This window comes from Cryptomeria japonica, unplaced genomic scaffold (genome assembly GCF_030272615.1).
Source record: "Cryptomeria japonica unplaced genomic scaffold, Sugi_1.0 HiC_scaffold_214, whole genome shotgun sequence".
Taxonomy (NCBI): Eukaryota; Viridiplantae; Streptophyta; class Pinopsida; order Cupressales; family Cupressaceae; genus Cryptomeria; species Cryptomeria japonica.
Window position 1 is genome coordinate 1 of NW_026729036.1, and position 21,594 is coordinate 21,594.

General features: G+C 34.1%; 1 protein-coding gene across 1 annotated transcript; it reads left to right on the forward strand.

Annotated features, from left to right (window-relative positions):
• Positions 1 to 2,062: 2,062 nt before the first annotated feature.
• On the forward strand, positions 2,063 to 15,187 carry LOC131868736 ((R)-mandelonitrile lyase-like). The gene is made up of 5 exons (XM_059215655.1): positions 2,063 to 2,144; positions 2,233 to 2,865; positions 3,015 to 3,840; positions 14,388 to 14,463; positions 14,795 to 15,187. The coding sequence occupies exons 1-5, from the start codon at positions 2,063 to 2,065 to the stop codon at positions 15,185 to 15,187; spliced, it is 2,010 nt and encodes a 669-aa protein (XP_059071638.1).
• Positions 15,188 to 21,594: the final 6,407 nt, after the last annotated feature.

Sequence of the window (21,594 nt, forward strand, 5' to 3'; positions counted from 1 at the left end):
GGTCGAGTGAGTAACTTTAAGTTTTTTCTTGTTCTATTTTTTTTTTGTTGTGTAGGTTTGGCCACTGTTTCCGTGGTTGTTATGTCATTGGTTACAGACTAGTTAGTGACTTCTTATGTTTGTTGTGCTCTTTAACTTTGGGTTTCGGGTCCCTGTAAAACCCGTTTATCTCAATCAAAAAAAATCCATCTATAACATTCACAAGATAAGATACCACTCGTAGTTATACGAACAACCTCACCTTATAACTATTTATATAGCAACAATAGGATTATATTTTAATTATAAATTATCAATAAGTTAAATTAACTCGCACAATTGTCCTATGTGTGGACATTACAAGTCCCAAAAAAAATTCTCATCTATAACTATTCAATCTAGTTAGAATATGTATCAAATTGATGTGAAAACTGTCTTCTTGAGTGAGAACTTGGATGAAAAATTATATATGGTGTAGCCTCAATTTTTGTAAGTTATTAGGTGTGAACATGTAGTTTGCCAACAAATTACGGCTCCTACATTATTTCCTAAGAGTTGAGTTTTGATAATATGATTTTAGCATCTTTACAATTCAAATTATATACGCCGTAAATCTTTTGGAGCATTTTGGAATTGCAAATCGTAACTCATATTCTCCAAGTATTGAGATTGAGTTGAAGCTATAAAAATAGGTTACAACTCCCTTATCAGTCAAGAGCAGCAAGCACAAACTCAAAGGTCATTTTCATTCTGGTAGAATGAAGTTGACCTTTCTAAAGATGGATGCTTTGCTTGGAGGATTCTAACAAAAGACAAATTAATCAAACTTGGGATTGTTGATCCTTTTTGGTGTGTTCTTTGTGGATAGGCTCAAGAGGATGTGGATCACCTTCTATTACAATGTTCCTTTGCACAGTCCTGTTGGGCTCACATCATTAATAAAATGAATTGGATTTATCCCTTATCAGAGAATCTCTGGGATATATTCACAAATTGGCCTTCACTCTATCATCAATCATTTTTTTCTCGCATCTGGAAATTCATCCCTCCTATGATCACCTAGTGGGAAAGAAACAAGAGGATCTTTAGATAGGAACCTTCAAGCTTATCTCGGGTCTTGCAGAAAATTGAAACTTCTATTTCAGAAGTAGTAAATGCATATGTAGCAAAATCCAAATCAATCAACTCTTCGTTTTCAGATTGGGATTAAAAAATCCTTCAATCCTGGGAACACATTAATCTCCCTTTTACGGGAAGCTCTTTCCAACCCCCCAAAAGAACAATAGATAGATTAAAAATCAATTGGATTCGTCCTCTGAAAGGTAAGTTAAAGTTAAACTTTAATGGGGCAACCAAACACAATGCACGCAAAGCAGGTGGTGGGTGTGTAATTAGGGATCATAAAGGAAATATTCTTGTAGCTTCAGTACTTCCATTCCTGGATGGTTATAATAATATGGCAGAAGCACATGCCCTTCTCCAAGGTCTCTTGTTGACTAAATCCTTTCAAATTTCAAACATCTTAATTGAGGGTGACTCTTTGCATTATCAATTCTTGTAGAAAGAGAATCTTGCACAATTGGAGCATTCAATATGTGTTGCAACAAGTCTGGCTGACCGTATGTTAATATGTATAAACGTAGATAGACGTTGACCATATGTTAATATGTATAAAATTACGAATGAAACCGTATGGGCTGCAAGACAGACATGTTACATTTCCACTTGCCCTTGACTGGACTTGGTAAAAGACTCTTATGCAAGATGGTCCATTATTTTATTGTTTTAATTAAACCGAAGACAGTGGAGGGATGATAATTCAACAATAATTAGTTGACAAAATTTATTTCATTTTCTAATTTGAACTTTTCAATCACGGGATTTGTTTGACAAAACCACCAAGGAGAATATAAATTTTGGATAAATATGCATAGTAAATTCTCGATACTATCCATATGGATAGATACGCGTGAACTGTTCTTATTCTATTTCAAAGACAATATCTATAAATAAGTGCAACGATTGCAAATACATCACAAAACATTCATTCGAAGAAGAATTAGACTGGTTAATCACATTCAGTATGGAGAAATTATTTCTTCTGATTTCATGCCTGCTGATGTTTACACATCAATTCTGTTCAGAAGCAGCAACATCTAATCCGGGTGGGTAAAAACTTTTGTTTGGAATCAATATAGTTGTTTCTTAGCATAGGATTGTTTTTGACATTGACGATTCTGTGTGCAACTGCAGAGTACCCATATTCGTTTATGACAGCAGATGCTCAAAAGGCAGCTTCAAGATCATATGATTACATTGTGGTTGGAGGAGGTACAGCGGGATGTCCCCTGGCAGCAACTCTCTCACAGCACTACTCTGTTTTAGTATTGGAGAGGGGAGACTCTCCTTACGGAATTCCCGATGTGGAGGATTTCAGAGGGTCTCCCACAACTAATCCCAAAGTAGCGCAGGGGTTTGTCTCAGAAGATGGAGTGCAGTTGGTACGGGCGAGAGTTTTAGGAGGCGGATCAGCCATCAACGGTGGAGTCTACAGCAGGGCGAGCACTGAATATATTCGGAAAATAAAGTGGGATGAGAAACTTGTATATGAGTCATATGAATGGGTAGAACGGTTGAATGCCTTCCAACAATACAAGCTTTCTACTTGGAATTCTGCTACCAAGGATGGGCTTCTTCAAGCTGGAGTTCTTCCTTACAACGGCCACACTTTCGATCATTTGGTTGGCACCAAGATCAGTGGCTCAATCTTTGACGAGAATGGAAAGAGACATACAGCCGCAGATCTACTCCAGTATGCAAATCCAGAAAATATTGTAGTTCTTCTCAATGCTACTGCCAGCAGAATACTCTTCAGTTTGGGATCAGGTACCAATTCATATTTTGCTTTCAGAATTCCCCTACCCTACTTTACTTTGATGAGTATTCCTTTTATTCTTTTACAAAATATTCAGAAATATATTTCATATATCCATCTATGTGTATGCATGTAATATTATCAACAATCTATATTGCAGGAAAGCCAAAGGCTAGCGGAGTGGAGTTCAGAAGCAATAATGATGGTCTCATTTATCAAATTTCACTTAACCAATTGTCAATCAATAGTGAGGTGATTTTGTCAGCAGGAAGCATAGGTAGCACTCAACTTCTCCTCTTAAGCGGAATTGGTCCAAAAAGACAACTCAAAGAAATGAATATTCCTGCTCTTTTAGATTCACCTTTTGTAGGTAAACAAGTTCAAGATAATCCTAGTGCAGCCTTTACTATAGTATCCTCGAAACCACTTGAAGATTCTTATTCACAATTAGCGGGCATTTTAGACAATTCCCAAAATTACATCGAAAGTGGTAGCCTTGTCCAACGGAATAATGGTACAAATACACAATATTTAGGTGTTCTTGATATTAAGTTGGCATTTCCCTTATCAAGGGGTGATCTTTGGCTTAAAAGCGTAGACCCTCGAGATAACCCCTATGTTCGTTACAACTACTATTCACACTCTCTTGATCTACAAAGATGTGTGAAAGGTATAAAAGTAATGGTTAATCTGAGTATGTCATCTTCTATCCAAGAGTTTGCATTTACTGATAGTGGAAATTCCAAAACACTCCAATTCCTTGGAATAGCATTACCAAAGAATCAATCAAATGATGATGCCTTGGCGAAGCTTTGCAAAGAGGCACTAGGGACATTTAACCATTATCATGGAGGTTGTCAAGCTGGTTTAGTGGTTAATGAAAGATATCTGGTGAAAGGTGTTGATAATCTCAGAGTTGTGGATGGCTCAATTTATAAGGATTCCCCTGGTACCAACCCACAAGCCACAACCATGATGCTTGGAAGGTATTTATATATATATATATAAATACACACACACACACACACACACACACAGATATATATATATATATATGGGTCAATGGAACGTCACAAAAAAAGGAGAAACACGTTTTCAAGGAAGAGTATCCCAATACTTATAATTGGATCGCAATGGTGTTCCACATAGTAAATTTAATATTTTCCTCTTGGGAATAGTTTATAAGGTTACAAGTCCATGCAAAAAAAATTATTTTTTTGGCAACTATATTATAGATGGATTTAGTTTGATGGAGATTGACTCTTTCATCCAACTTGTCTTTGATAGAGGTAGGTCGTTTACAATAGTTTCTTCATTTCTTAATGCCACGGATACGGATAAAATATGTTCCATTCGATAGTGCTATCTTTAATGCTCTATCTGAATTAAATTGGTGAAGGTTGTTCCATTCGATAGTGCTTATGAAGTTTGGAAATGATTGAAAAACATAGGTATGAAGGAAATTACAGAGATAAACTAGCTAACATGCAGACTGCAATATGAGAACTTAAGGATGAAAGAAGGTGAAGACATAACAAGTTATTTTCAGAATGTTGACGGTGTAGTGAATGACATCAAAGATCTTAGCGACACCTTGGATGATAAGGATATGATGGAAAATATTATGAGGACTTTACTAGAGTGTTACAATGACAAGATTTCTTCCATTGAAGAAACTTATGATCCCTCCAAGTTCACCAGGGAATGATTGTATGGCACCTTGACTACATTCGGGATGAGGAAGTTTGGCAAAGACAAAGCAATAACTGAGATAGCCTTTGAAACCCCAAAAGATATGGATGAAAATTCAGATGATGAGATCCTAGATGAAATGGAAGCAAAAATTTGTAAGAAAGGTAAAGAGAGGAACCAACAAGTATAAAGGTGTGTTACCTATTAAATTTTTTAAGTGTGGAAAGATTGGTCATTATGCATCTAGATGTCCAAACAGAGGAACAACACAAAAGTTTAAAGAAAATAAAGAAAATTCAATAAGAAATCCTATTATGTTAAAGATGATGTTGGTATTTCCGATGATGAGTCAGAAGTGTTGGCATTGGATTGTCATTGATGTGAATAGATATAGTAGTGGGTGGAGATGTAGGAGGATTAGTGCCCCAGAGGAAGATTAGATTCATTGAGATGGTGGTGTATCATACTAGCAATTAGTTGAGTAGATTTGATTGTACATGTGCAAGTTGTACAAGCATGTAGCTAGTAAAGGCATTTAGTCTAAGGCCACAAAGAAGACAATTGGGAGTTTTCTTGGTCGTGGAATTAGACAAAGAAGACATGGGTCATAAAGTGGTGAAGGCATTGGACAAACTGGCCTAGCTCAGAAAAAGTGTAGTTGCAGTAATACATAATACATCGTGTTAGTGACACAATGTTACAGGGATAGTATAATACATCATGTTATCACTATCATTGTTTTGTGGTCAAAACTCCACATTGACCAAAGGTAGTTGGGTATGTGTAGGTTCATGGTGGGCCAAACATGCCCTTAAGTGGCAATGAAAAAAACAAAACAGAGTTAGGCAACTTGACATAAAAATTTGAATAAGCTACCAACATTATTTCAAAAATATGTAAGAATAGAATTTGTATCAAATTGAATCTGGTTTCTAATCTAATAGTTCTTTTTAAAAAAATAAAAAATCTATTTGACTAAAATTTGAAATTTCAATGCAGCAGTACATAAATTTGAAGGAAAAGGTAAGAAGCGAGTGTCTGTCAGACCATCCTAATCACAATCAAATCATAAAAATATTTTATAATATTTTAGTATAAGTAGGAGACTCATGTCTAGATGTGATAAATAATTTTTTGTTTTTTTTTTTATATAAATAATTAATTATGATTTTTTTAATATAACTTTTTAAAAACATAAAACACTCGTATGTTTGAGCACCATAACTTGGTCAAAACTTTATGAAATTCAATTTTTCTTTTTTCTAATCCTATAATATATAAAGAATAGAATGTGACGCATGTTTCTGATTCAAAAAATGTGATACCGTTAGAAATTTATAGATATTTTTCAATTGACCTATCAATCAGAACTTTAGTAAGAATATCACCACTTTTTGGCCCCTCGTGGTCCTGTACATACCCAGTTGTGAAACTGTGACAAGAGATAAGAAAAGTGCATAACAAACTATGTTTGGGATTACCGCTATTTCACAGGTCAATGTTTTCAGCTAACCAAGCTAGCTGCGAAACTGCAACATGAGAAAGTAGAAGTGCATAACACGTGGAGAATGTTATCCCTATTTTTCGATCAACTCTCTGCATTGACCAAAGGAAGATCTGAAACTGCGATAAGCGCATAACACGCAATTTCACTATTTCATGGTTCAACTCTTGGCGTTGACGAAGGTAGCTATGAGACTGTGAAAAGGCATGTGTATCAAATGAGATCTTTTAGTCTGAACATCAAACAAGAAGAAGAGAAAATGTTGGGTAGATTTGTAGCTGAAAATATATTTTCAAAAGTAGAGGTTGGATGAAAAGTCAAATTTTATTGCAGAGATTGTTGAGAAAAGAAAGAAGAGTCATTTAATGTGGACGCCTGCAAATCTGAAATGAAAAGACAAGAAGAAAAAAATTTGTAGCTGAAACTCTTTATTTTTTAATTTCTCTTTTGGAGGGAAAACTGGGTGTGCCTTTATTAACAAAAAAGAAGTGAAGTAAGTAGGTGTCAAACGAAAAACAAGAAGAGAAAGTGTTGTTGGCATGAAAGTAAATAATCTCTACAAGAGTGAAGGAAAGAGAACAAATAATCTCTACAAGGCTACTAGAATGGAGTTCACAAGAATTAATGATGCCCTAGCTTATCAAGTGTCACTTAATCAATCGTAGACCAATACTGAGGTGATTTTGCCAACAAGAAGCATAGGTAGCCCATAAATTCAATTCTTAAGTAAAATCAGTCCAAGAAAACAACTTAAAAAATTCAATATTACAATTCTTTTAGATTTGCCTTCAAAAAGAAAACATGTTCAAGATAATACAAGTACAAGATTCACTATAGAATCTCGAAAACCACTTTAATTTGCTTATACATCGGCAGTGAGCATTGTAGACAATTCACAACTCTACATCAAGAGTTGTACCTTTATCTAAGAAAGTAATGCCACAAATATAAAACATTCCGCTTACGTAAGGTTTATCCTTTATGCTAAGTGATCATTATACACGGGAATAGACTATTTATATTTATTTGCCCATGAGCTTGAAATCATTTTAAGCGGAGGCCGACGTTAAATTCTTTAAATCTCAAAAAAGTTCAAGATAATCCTAGTGATGGCTTCACTATAGTATCCTCAAACCCACTTGAATATTCTTATACACAAGTAGTGGGGATTTTAGACAATTCATAAAATTACATCGAAAGTGGTAGCCTTATCCAATGGAATAATGGCACAAATACACAATATTTAGTTGTTCTTGATATTAAGTTGGCATTTCCCTTATCAAGGGGTGACCTTTGGCTGAAAAGTGTAGATCCTCGAGATAATCCCTGTGTTCGTTACAGCTACTATTCGCACTCTCTTGATCTACAAAAATGTGTGAAAGGTATAAAAGTAATGGTTAATCTAAGTATGTCATCTTCTATTCAAGAGTTTGCATTTATTGATAGTGGAAATTTCTGGAAACACTTCAATTCCTCAGAATAGCATTACCAAAGAATCAATCAAATGATGATGCCTTGGCCAAGCTCTGAAAAGAAGCACTGGGGACATTTTACCATTATGATGGAAGTTGTCAAGCAGGTTTAGTGGTTAATAAAAGATATATGGTGAAAGGTGTTGATAATCTCAGGGTTGTGGATGGCTCGATCTATAAGGATTTCCTTGGTACCAACCCACAAGCCAAAACCATGATGCTTGAAAGGTATTTATTTAGCTTAATAATTTAATTGGATTATTTATTTTTTAATTCTCTCATTATATAACATTAACGGTACATGTTGATCATGCAATATGTGCACGTATATGGGAATTCATATCCTTCAAGAACGTACAATCTCTCAAAATTTTGAGAAGACCATGCTGAAATAATTGGAACACTAGTTGTACTTTCATTCATTTATCATCTAGAACTAAATAATACCAAACATGGTAATGTATTTGATAAAGTGTGAAATTGTAATTTCAATTTTACCTCTTACATCTTATGAATATAAATACTTTCCAAGATAGCACATTGTAATGAAATTTACAAGAATAATTAAATTTGAGTTTCAATTAGCTTTCATACAAAAGTGCGCTTTCTTTATAAATTAAATTCATATTATAACAAAAATGCATGTTGTAAGGTTTTATAAATAAAGAGATGCATATTATGAGGATGTAAATGTACAAGTGTTTGATTTGGTAATTATGTTTTACACTATATAGTACTTACTTTTATTGTTTTGCTGGTTTATTTAAATGTTATGGTGATATGTAAATTTTTTAAAAGATAAATTATTTATCATATTAAATAAATTTGCAAAATCAACATGTGAAAAAGATAAAATTCTTAAAATATCACTTCTTGGCCAAAATGTGTGTGCATAGCATAAGTAAAGTTAATTGTACAATAGCATAATGGAAAATTTTTCATACCCATGTCATTTCTCATTTAATTTTATCCCTATTTTGAGCTAATATATTAACACGAATACACAATCACAAATGACACAATGTTGTGTGAATTTGGGCTCATTGTACTAGCCTCATTATCTATTTCTAAGCACAAATATCTCTATACATTTATCATTGAACAATCTATTCACAATAGACACAACACTAAATTCATTTTAACTACCCAACTATCACACTTCTCTAATCATATACCTCCATTTAGTTGTTTCTACCTTGATCTAACTTGTATTCTATATCAAACCAAGTACAAAATTGTACGCTTGTCACTTTCTAATTTGAATTTCAAATTTCACATTTTTGGCAAAACAACCTCCTTAATCTATGTAAAAGTAAAGATCTATGCTAGACAGTTCTATAAATGAAATTTCAATGTAGGTTATGTTTGGTGACACTTATACTGCATTATTTTTCATGTAAAACCCTAGATTTCCATTTTTTGAATACCAAACTCTAGTTATAATCCTTATAATTTCCAAGATGTCACATTTGATACTTGAATGTAAATATGGTGGACTTTTACATCATTTATATACTGTACAAGACAATTGATCTCCTCAAAGGTGTAGTTGCACAAGAAGGAAATTTGAATATGATCGATGTACAGTTGGTACTGTAATCATCATTGTAGCACATCCCTATAACCCTTTTAAAGTTACACATGAAATTGCATTTCCTTGGAGCCTTTCTAATGTTGGTTGTCATGCAACCCAATGAGACATGATACAAATAAAGAAATGTATATAATCAAAATAGGGATCCACTATGCAATGGGTGTGTTTTGGGTTAGATTATGTGTTTAACATTTGTGGTTATATTTCTTCTAACTATTTAGGGAATTCTCCATTGATTTATTAGAGATAGAAGTGAAGGCCATTTTATCTACCTCAATAATTGATTAAAATGTTCCGTATATGATTATAAATTGGTTAAAAGCTTCCCTTGAATTTGATATCCATGGTGCTTAGTAAGAGGTATATATTTTGGGATTCAAAACTAAAAAAAATTGTGACCAACACTATCAAGATCTAATAGATTTGGATAGACGGAAATGTGCTCTAGTTAGGACAATGGATCCTTCAGGGTATAACTTTTATTCTCCCTATTTTTATACCCTACAAGAGTGTATAGTTTAGGTTATCCCTTAGTGTGCTGAAATCCCTAATTATACCTCATTAAAATAAAATAAATTAACACTTATTTTTTACCCCCAAGATCACCCTAGAATGTGAGGGGAGAACACACACAAGTAATAGTTTTGAATTGAACTTAGACACTTGGTAATTATAAAACCCAAATCAAAGTGTATGGTTAATTTAACTCCTCAAATTCAACTCTAATAAAGTAAGAAAATATATGATACACATTAAAAAAAGGGGGGGGTTTGATAAAAGTAATATTCTTCTAATGTTGTATAAACCATAAGTTAGTATTTTTTAGTAAATATCTATGTCATATGAACCTACAAGTTATATTTTGAGATATCTTCAATATAATCTAATTCATAACACCAAAAAAATTAGTCGTGCAATTACCTAAAACTAAGGCTAGAAAGATAAAGAAGTGACATATTTACCAACATATAGGGCATATATGGTAAAATAGGCACATGTATCACAAAATTAGCACATACAATATGGAAGATGTAGAAATATCATAGACTAGGAAACATGCATTATAAATTATGCACAAGTTCCAAGGAAATTCACATGTGTCATAGTTGCGTTTTTGCCTTCAAACTAACCCCTGACTATGTAAGCCAAATGTTAAATCTTACAATGGAAGAAAACATGCATTAGATAATATCCTAATATAACACACAAGAAGGAGAGCATTAGAAAAATAGTGATGAAGCCAAATGATAAATAAATAAAAACAAGAAACACTAACAAAATACCTAACAAATGACAATAAAACAATAATGAAGCAAAAACCACCGAACAAGGAAAAACTAGAAATTAAAAAGGAACAGCTTAGGATAAAACCTTAAAAAAAAACCTACATAGACATCATGTTATCACAAGAAATGAGATAAAAGGTACAAGTCGTCATGGCTAGAAACAACCTAGCTCAAGCAAATGAACAAAATGGCACATCAACCAAACATGCAAAGGAGCTAAAGGGGGTATAAGCTATTATTTTTAAAATAATATTAATGAAACTAGCCATCCATGAGAACAAGCCGCTATAAAGGAGCCTTTTTTAAATTATATGCAAATTAGAAGGAATGTTTTGTAAAGTAAATGTTGATAGTGGTTACAAAAGAAACATCAATTACTAGTAAATAAATATTTCTTAATGGGTTTGCAAATGGGTTTATATAAAAATGAGATCATATGTGATGGTACACCTATGGATGCATCTCATCTCTTGTTGGGAATGTTGTAACACTTTGATGTGTTTAATACCCTAAAAATTTACTAAGGTGAATCCCAATCGAAAAACCAACTAATTTTCTTACGCGAATCCCACTCCATCTTGAAGATTCCAGATTTCTTTATCTACACAAAATATGCCATATTTTCCATCAAACCATGGGAGATGACCTCCAAGCCATAGGACTAAAGATAGGCCACCCCTAAGTTGCAAGACTAGAGATAAACTAGGTTACACTCAAGCACACTCATCCAACATGCAAAATAAAGGGAAACATCATGAATACACCCTTCCAAGACCGATAGCTTCCATCCAATTTAGCCCATTCTTCTAATAATACCAAGGGTACTCATGCCCCTTCCTTCCATAATTTCTATGCACATATACTACCAACACATTTCCTTTCATATGAACAAGGGGTACTCATACCCCTAGAAATTTAATACCCAATCCTACAAAACATGCACTAAGGGTACTCATACACTTTCTATTGCTTGCTCTTCATGAGAGGAGTTCTCAACCAGCTATATTGGTCGCTCCTCTCTAAGCCTCAAGGTTTCTCTTCCCTCCCAAGGGTGACCATTTCCTTCACACCCTCGAAAACACAACACCAACATTTGCAATGCATGGGATAATGTAAAAACACGCATACGTACATGCTCGCTAAACATTAACACATTCACAATGCATGAGATAACACAAGAACACATTTGATGTATGCTCACTAAAAAATTGTGCATTGTTGTATATCTACAACATTAAATTAACAAGGATTTACACATTGTCATATATCTACAACATTAAATTAACAAGGAGTTATGTCCACCTACCTCCAACTATTAGTATTCAATGTGCAAAAATAAGGCCCTCTAACTTTTTGCAATCTCCTCCTCTTTCTCTAGCACCCCCCAAGCAAGTATACTTTCAAACTTAAAAACCAAAATCATAAGCCTCCTCTCTCCCTCCAGCCTCTTCTTAACTCCCTTTTCCCGTTTCTTTGAATTCCACATTAGTAGTGGAAGGTGACAAATGTCACCTGCTCGTTCTTTTACATTTCCTTTCCCCAAGAGCTGTAACTTTCCTAAATTGGGAGTTTTTTGGAGAAATAAGGTTGTTCTTAGGGTTTATTACATATGAAAGTGAAGGGAGATATTTGATCGGTTACACTACCCCACAACTTCTTGCCTTTTACAACCTCTTTTGATAGCTATAAATAAAACCCAAACCCCAAATTACAAGATTCGGGGCCACCAAATATGAAGAAGTCTAAAACTGGAAAAATTGGGAAACCAAGGGAAAGTAGAAGGAGATAAAGCTAGAAATCCCCATTAACATTGAACAGGGGGAACAGGGGGATACCCAAAATATTCTTATTTGGGTACTCTCCTTAGCAGCACTGTCAAAAGCCAGGAGAATTTCTTTCTTTGGGTCAGTAAGGAGATTAATTTGTTAAAGGATGGAATTAAAGATATCATTAAGAATTTCACTGAGACGCCCATGGAAAGAAAGACGGATAAACTTCTCTGAATGACATAGGAACACAAAGAAGATGTAAAGACCATGAAAACAGATCAAGAATCGAGGACTCGTCAGTTGGAGTCTAGCTTATAAGAAATTAAGGGTAATCTGAAGAACCTAGTGGATATCAGCAGGGAAGCCATGAATAACAGTGTTCGGGGTCTTTAAAAGGTAAATGAGATGATAGCGGATCAAAGAGCTTAGTCCAACACAAGCATTCCATCCTTTTACATCAAACAGAAGAAGAGAATCCAGGAACCAAACTTGCAGGGTACGAGACTTCAAACCACCACACGTCCCTATACAAGGACTAGAAGCAAGAACCAGGAGAATAATACCTCCAAGGTTTATCATGGATGAGCTTGAGGACATCAATAAGAGGGTGAATCAAAAGATATCAGAGATGAAGTAATCTCTGGTTGAGTGAGTTTTAGGTTTTTTCTTGTTCTATTCTTTTTGTGTTGTTGTGTGGGCTTGGCCACTATTTTTGTGGTTCTTATGTCATTGGTTAAAAACTGGTTAGCGACTTCTTATTTTTTTGTGCTCTTTAAATTTGGATTTTGGGTTCCTATAAAACCCATTTACTCAATCAAAAAAATCCATCTATAACATTCACAAGATAAGATGCCACTTGTAGTTATAGGGACAACCTCACCTTATAACTATTTATATACCAACAATAGGATTATATTTTAATTATAAATTGTCAATAAGTTAAATTAACTCGCATAATTGTCCTATGTGTGGACATTACAAGTCCCAAAAAAATTTCTCATCTATAACTATTCAATCTAGTTAGAATATGTATCAAATTGATGTGAAAAGTATCTTCTTGAATGCGAATGTGGATGAAAAATTATATATGGTGTAGCCTCAATTTTTGTAAGTTATTAGGTGTGAACATCTAGTTTGCCAGCCAATTAGGCCTCCTACATTATTTCCTAAGAGTTGAGTTTTGATAATTTGATTTAAGCATCTTTACAATTCAAATTATATACGCCATCAATCTTTTGGAGCATTTTGGAATTGCAAATTGTAACTCATATTCTCCAAGTATTGAGATTGAGTTGAAGCTGTAAAAATATGTTACAACTCCCTTATCAGTCAAGAGCAGCAAGCACAACCTCAAAGGTCATTTTCATTTTGCTGGAATGAAGTTGTCCTTCCTAAAGATGGATGCTTTGCTTGGAGGATTCTAACAAATGACAAATTAGTCAAACTTGGGATTGTTGATCCTTTTTGGTGTGTTCTTTATGGGTAGGCTCAAGAGGGTGTGGATCACCTTCTATTACAATGTTCCTTTGCACAGTCCTGTTGGGCTCACATCAATAATAAATTGAATTGGCTTTCTCCCTTATCAGGGAATTTCTAGGATATATTCACAAATTGGCCTTCACTCTATCATCAATCATTTTTTTCTTGCATTTGGAAATTCATCCCTCCTATGATCACTTAGTGGGAAAGAAACGAGAGGATCTTTAGAAAGGAACCTTCAAGCTTATCTCGGGTCTTGCAGAAAATTCAAACTTCTATTTTAGAAGTAGTAAATGCATATGTAGCAAAATCCAAATCAATCAACTCTTCATTTTCAGATTGGGATTAAAAAATCCTTCAATCCTAGGAACACATTAATCTCCCTTTTACGAAATGGCTTAATGCCTTAAAATATGATTTATAATGACCTCAAATGGTCCCTTGGACCTTATAGAACCTTAACACAACATTGAAAACAAAAAAAAACATAAAAAATTTCATGAGGCCTTTCAAGGCCTAGGTGTTGTGGCACCAATGAGGGGCTAATCATGCTCATCATGGAATATGCTAAGGATCTTGGGGTTAAACCCTCACGACCGGTTAAACCCCCCAAATATCCCTCCAACAATGTTGTTCATTATGTGTCGGATACAAAGATGGACGAAGAAGATTCTGGTATGGCTATGGACTGGTGAGAACTCAATGTCTCGGATGATTCGATATACCATCCCTCTCAGGAGGAAGGCCCCCAATGAAATATTACACCTGGCACTGGAAGAAACAGAAGAAAAAAACACCCCAGATGGGCTGCCAGTAAGTATAAAAACCCAAACCCTAAATTACAAGATTTGGGGCTGCCGAATACGAAGAAGTCTAAAACTAGAAAAATTGGGGAAACCAAGGGAAAGTAGAAGGAAATAAAGTTGGAAATCCCCATTGACGTTGAACAAGGGGAACGGGGGGTACCCAAAAAGATTCTAATTTTTGTACTCTCCTTAGCAGTGCTGTCAAAAGCCAGGAGAATTGCTTTCTTTGGGTCAGTAAGGAGATTAATTTGTTAAAGGATGGAATTAAAGATATCATTAATACTTTCACCGAGACGCCCATGGAAAGCAAGATGGATAAAATTCTCTGAATGACACAGGAACTCACAGAAGATGTAAAGACCATGAAAATAGATCAGGAATCAAGGATTGGTCAATTGGAGATTATCTTGAAAGAAATTAAGGGTAATCTGAAGAACCTGGTGGATATTAGCAAGGAAGTCATAAATAATAGTGCTCGAGGTCTTAAAAAGGTAAATGTGATGATAGCGGATCAAAGAGCTCAGTCCACCACAAGCATTCCCTACTCTGTCATCAAACAGAAGAAGAAAATCCAGGAACCAAACTTGCAGGGTACAAGACTTCAAACCACCACAGGTCCCTATACAAGGACTAGAAGTAGGAACCAGGAGAATAATACCTCCAGGTTTATCATGGATGAGCTCGAGGACATCAATAACAGGGTGATTCAAAAGAATTCGGAGATGAAGTAATCTCTAGTCTAGTGAGTTTTAGGTTTTTTCTTGTTCTATTTTGTTTTTTATTGTGTGGGCTTGGCCACTGTTTTCATGGTTGTTATGTCATTTGTTACAGACTGGTTAGCGACTTCTTGTTTTTGTTGTGCTCTTTAACTTTGGGTTTCGGGTCCTTGTAAACCCATTTATCTCAATAAAAAAAAATACATCTACAACATCCACAAGATAAGATGCCACTCATAGTTATAGGGACAACCTCACCTTATAACTATCTATATAGCAACAATATTAGTATATTTTAATTATAAATTGTCAATAATTTAAATTAACTCGCATAATTGTCCTATGTGTGGACATTACAAGTCCCAAAAGAAATTCTCATCTATAACTATTCAATCTAGTTAGAATATGTATCAAATTGATGTGAAAACTGTCTTCTTGAATGAGAACTTGGATGAAAAATTATATATGGTGTAGCGTCAATTTTTGTAAGTTATTAGGTGTGAACATCTAGTTTGCCAGCCAATTAGGCCTCCTACATTATTTCCTAAGAGTTGAGTTTTGATAATTTGATTTTAGCATCTTTACAATTCAAATTATATACGCCATCAATCTTTTGGAGAATTTTGGAATTGCAAATCGTAACTCATATTCTCCAAGTATTGAGATTGAGTTGAAGCTGTAAAAATATGTTACAACTCCCTTATCAGTCAAGAGCAGCAAGCACAACCTCAAAGGTCATTTTCATTTTGCTGGAATGAAGTTGTCCTTCCTAAAGATGGATGCTTTTCTTGGAGGATTCTAACAAATGACAAATTAGTCAAACTTGGGATTGTTGATCCTTTTTGGTGTGTTCTTTGTGGGTAGGCTCAAGAGGGTGTGGATCACCTTCTATTACAATGTTCCTTTGCACAGTCCTGTTGGGCTCACATCAATAATAAATTGAATTGGCTTTCTCCCTTATCAGGGAGTCTCTGGGATATATTCACAAATTGGCCTTCACTCTATCATCAATCATTTTTTTCTTGCATTTGGAAATTCATCCCTCCTATGATCACTTAGTTGGAAAGAAACGAGAGGATCTTTAGAAAGGAACCTTCAAGCTTATCTCGGGTCTTGCAGAAAATTCAAACTTCTATTTTAGAAGTAGTAAATGCATATGTAGCAAAATCCAAATCAATCAACTCTTCATTTTCAGATTGGGATTAAAAAATCCTTCAATCCTAGGAACACATTAATCTCCCTTTTACGAAATGGCTTAATGCCTTAAAATATGATTTATAATGACCTCAAATGGTCCCTTGGACCTTATAGAACCTTAACACAACATTGAAAACAAAAAAAAACATAAAAAATTTCATGAGGCCTTTCAAGGCCTAGGTGTTGTGGCACCAATGAGGGGCTAATCATGCTCATCATGGAATATGCTAAGGATCTTGGGGTTAAACCCTCACGACCGGTTAAACCCCCCAAATATCCCTCCAACAATGTTGTTCATTATGTGTCGGATACAAAGATGGACGAAGAAGATTCTGGTATGGCTATGGACTGGTGAGAACTCAATGTCTCGGATGATTCGATATACCATCCCTCTCAGGAGGAAGGCCCCCAATGAAATATTACACCTGGCACTGGAAGAAACAGAAGAAAAAAACACCCCAGATGGGCTGCCAGTAAGTATAAAAACCCAAACCCCAAATTACAAGATTTGGGGCTGCCGAATACGAAGAAGTCTAAAACTAGAAAAATTGGGGAAACCAAGGGAAAGTAGAAGGAAATAAAGTTGGAAATCCCCATTGACGTTGAACAAGGGGAACGGGGGGTACCCAAAAAGATTCTAATTTTTGTACTCTCCTTAGCAGTGCTGTCAAAAGCCAGGAGAATTGCTTTCTTTGGGTCAGTAAGGAGATTAATTTGTTAAAGGATGGAATTAAAGATATCATTAATACTTTCACCGAGACGCCCATGGAAAGCAAGATGGATAAAATTCTCTGAATGACACAGGAACTCACAGAAGATGTAAAGACCATGAAAATAGATCAGGAATCAAGGATTGGTCAATTGGAGATTATCTTGAAAGAAATTAAGGGTAATCTGAAGAACCTGGTGGATATTAGCAAGGAAGTCATAAATAATAGTGCTCGAGGTCTTAAAAAGGTAAATGTGATGATAGCGGATCAAAGAGCTCAGTCCACCACAAGCATTCCTTCCTCTGTCATCAAACAGAAGAAGAAAATCCAGGAACCAAACTTCCAGGGTACGAGACTTCAAACCACCACAGGTCCCTATACAAGGACTAGAAGTAGGAACCAGGAGAATAATACGTCCAGGTTTATCATGGATGAGCTCGAGGACATCAATAAGAGGGTGATTCAAAAGAATTCGGAGATGAAGTAATCTCTAGTCTAGTGAGTTTTAGGTTTTTTCTTGTTCTATTTTGTTTTCTGTTGTGTGGCCTTGGCCACTGTTTTCATGGTTGTTATGTCATTTGTTACAGACTGGTTAGCGACTTCTTGTTTTTTTTGTGCTCTTTAACTTTGGGTTTCGGGTCCTTGTAAAACCCATTTATCTCAATCAAAAAAAATACATCTATAACATTCACAAGATAAGATGCCACTCATAGTTATAGGGACAACCTCACCTTATAACTATTTATATAGCAACAATATTAGTATATTTTAATTATAAATTGTCAATAATTTAAATTAACTCGCATAATTGTCCTATGTGTGGACATTACAAGTCCCAACAAATTTTCTCATCTATAACTATTCAATCTAGTTAGAATATGTATCAAATTGATGTAGCCTCAATGTCTTCTTGAATGAGAAATTGGATGAAAAATTATATATGGTGTAGCGTCAATTTTTTTAAGTTATTAGATGTGAACATCTAGTTTACCAGTCAATTTGGCCTCCTACATTATTTCCTAAGAGTTGAGTTTTGACAATTTGATTTTAGCATCTTTACAATTCAAATTATATATGCCATCAATCTTTTGGAGCATTTTAGAATTGCAAATTGTAACTCATATTCTCCAAGTATTGAGATTGAGTTGAAGTTGTCAACTTCTGATTAATCATTGTCAGTCAATGAATCGCACTATAGACAACTGATGAGTATATTTAGACTACATCTTTACTTTCTTGTTATCTATCTCTCCCATTCTTTGTCAAATATAAAACTCTCATTGGATATTTGCAAAAGATGTTTTGCAATATGTCCAAAGTACTCTTGACTTTGGCATACTCTATCAAAGAATAAAAAAATGTTTTGACTGGGTAGGCAAACTATAAATTATATATGGTGTAGCCTCAATTTTTTTAAGTTATTAGATGTGAACATCTAGTTTACCAGTCAATGTGGCCTCCTACATTATTTCCTAAGAGTTGAGTTTTGACAATTTGATTTTAGCATCTTTACAATTCAAATTATATATGCCATCAATCTTTTGGAGCATTTTAGAATTGCAAATTGTAACTCATATTCTCCAAGTATTGAGATTGAGTTGAAGTTGTCAACTTCTGATTAATCATTGTCAGTCAATGAATCGCACTATAGACAACTGATGAGTATATTTAGACTACATCTTTACTTTCTTGTTATCTATCTCTCCCATTCTTTGTCAAATATAAAACTCTCATTGGATATTTGCAAAAGATGTTTTGCAATATGTCCAAAGTACTCTTGACTTTGGCATACTCTATCAAAGAATAAAAAAATGTTTTGACTGGGTAGGCAAACTATAAATTATATATGGTGTAGCCTCAATTTTTTTAAGTTATTAGATGTGAACATCTAGTTTACCAGTCAATGTGGCCTCCTACATTATTTCCTAAGAGTTGAGTTTTGACAATTTGATTTTAGCATCTTTACAATTCAAATTATATATGCCATCAATCTTTTGGAGCATTTTAGAATTGCAAATTGTAACTCATATTCTCCAAGTATTGAGATTGAGTTGAAGTTGTCAACTTCTGATTAATCATTGTCAGTCAATGAATCGCACTATAGACAACTGATTAGTATATTTAGACTACATCTTTACTTTCTTGTTATCTATCTCTCCCATTCTTTGTCAAAAATAAAACTCTCATTGGATATTTGCAAAAGATGTTTTGCAATATGTCCAAAGTACTCTTGACTTTGGCATACTCTATCAAAGAATAAAAAAATGTTTTGACTGGGTAGGCAAACTGTAAATAGGCAAGATGTATGGTCAATGGTCAACAACTGGCTGAACCTTTTCATTTGGTTCAAGAGGGATTTCTTGGATAAGTAAGCTCTGACAAGTAGAAGCTTTATCCTCTATTAAAGTTGAACAAAACAATTGTAAGTGCCAATTGTAAAAAACATTGATTACACAAAACTGTGATAGATTTACAATTGCCTCGACATACTTTGATTCTCTATGATAATCAAAGATTACTGACATTTTTGAGTAATCCTCTACTTCAACCAAACATATTAAGATTCACCATCACTATATTCGACAACTAATGGACTATGAAGACATTTCTCTATTTTTTGTTCTAAGAAGCAAAGCACCAATTTAATGGCTAAACCACTTGGTCCTGGTCACTTTCTTAAATTTCAAATCAAGATTGTTTTTTATTTATTCATTAAGGGTACTAAAATATGTATATATTTTATGAAATAATGTAGTTAAGTAGATTTCCTTTAAAAGGTTGTAGTGAAATCATTATAGCCGAGAAATTGCCAAAGCATATTGTAACTGTAAAGGGAAGTATCAGAACAAGGTAGTTTTCCTCCCATATTCATCGCCCAGGTACTGTGCAAGCAGTAGCTAAATGTACTGGCACTAAGATGGCTAGATTTCATTCCTTTTTTATTAGATCGTCATGGGCCGTTTGAATAGAGAAATTTTTTGGAATGCTAGTAACATTAATATGAATGGTACTGTGAAGTATATCAGGTACTGTGCAAGCAGCAGCTGAATGTACTGTCACTAAGTTGGCTAGATTTCATTACTTTTTTATTAGATCGTCATGGGCTGTTTGAATAGAGACGATTTTTGGAATGCTAGTAAAATTAATATGAATGGTACTGTGAACTATATCATATGCTCGAAAATACTTACCGAATTCAAATAACTTGCATGAATTATTCATATGGCTCCATTCGTATTGAATAACTGTGATCTTTGTTGGCATGTCATCGAGGACACAAATGGATGCTGCGTGGTAGAATAGGAAGGCATTGTTTCATGATCCATAGCCCAAAAGAATTTTTAGGGGAAGAATTGACAAATTAAAAGTATAAGATTTTACCAAAAAATAAGGGAATTAAATGTGAAAAAAAATGATTTGAAAAACCATTAAAAAATGCTGAAAAAAAAGGGCAAAAGTTATTTGTTTTCTAACTGTAAAGGTATTTTCATATCATAGAGATATAGAGAGAAAAGTAAAATGGTGAGTTTAGTCCATGAATTGTCCAAATAAAAACGCTGTTTAAAATAACAGAATATAATGTAGCATGTAAGCTTTGCTACTAAATGATTATTTTGTATATTTTGTATGAAATTGATAAAGCTATTGCTTAATGTTATGTGAGTAAACCTCTAGTCTTATTGTATAATGTGAATGCATTCCAAACTATTATTTTCCCATGCAAGGAATTAATTTCTGATACATAATGTAGTTTGGGTGTAATAAATAGATTGTTTTCCCTATAGATGTCTATGGAGATAGGGTGGCATTTACACTAACTCTTCCACCCAATAAAGGAAGTTAGCTCCCAAAATGAGAATAATTAATTTTAGGAAATTTGTAAGTGGATTTGGAATGTGTACACATAGTAATTGAGATTTCTTACTCTTCTTGTTCAAGTATGTCACATTTGAAAAAGGAAATCATATCATTACTTTGGGAGATAGTGAAAAATAAAACAAAATTGGCTATTAAAATTATGATCAAGGTTCTTTGTTTGATTAATTGATAGTTGAGTGCAATGTATCACACCTTGGAGAAGTCCTTTATTTCATTTAAATTACAAATAATTTAATATTTGAAAAATCATTGATAATATTTATTTTTTTGTGAACAAAAGTGATAATTAGGTGTTTAAATTTTCTTGATATTTAAATAAAATAATTGTTATATTATTTTTTTCAACATCTTCTTTTTTGTTAATACTTAGGCTAGTATTTCATTCCATCTTTAATTTCAAACACAATATCTATAATTAGACTTAAGGGGGTGCGGGTGGGGTTAGCGCACAGTAAACTTTATGTTCTAGCTGTGATTTACGGAGAACAAACGTTACATACGAGTTGTGCATGTAAGCTAATTAAAGAGTTCTAACTTAGCATCTACCTCGTAATTTTAGTTAAAGTCTTTCACATCTTCATAAATTTCATGCATCTCATGCATAATTTCTGCTCCTGTGATCTATAAATCATTTGT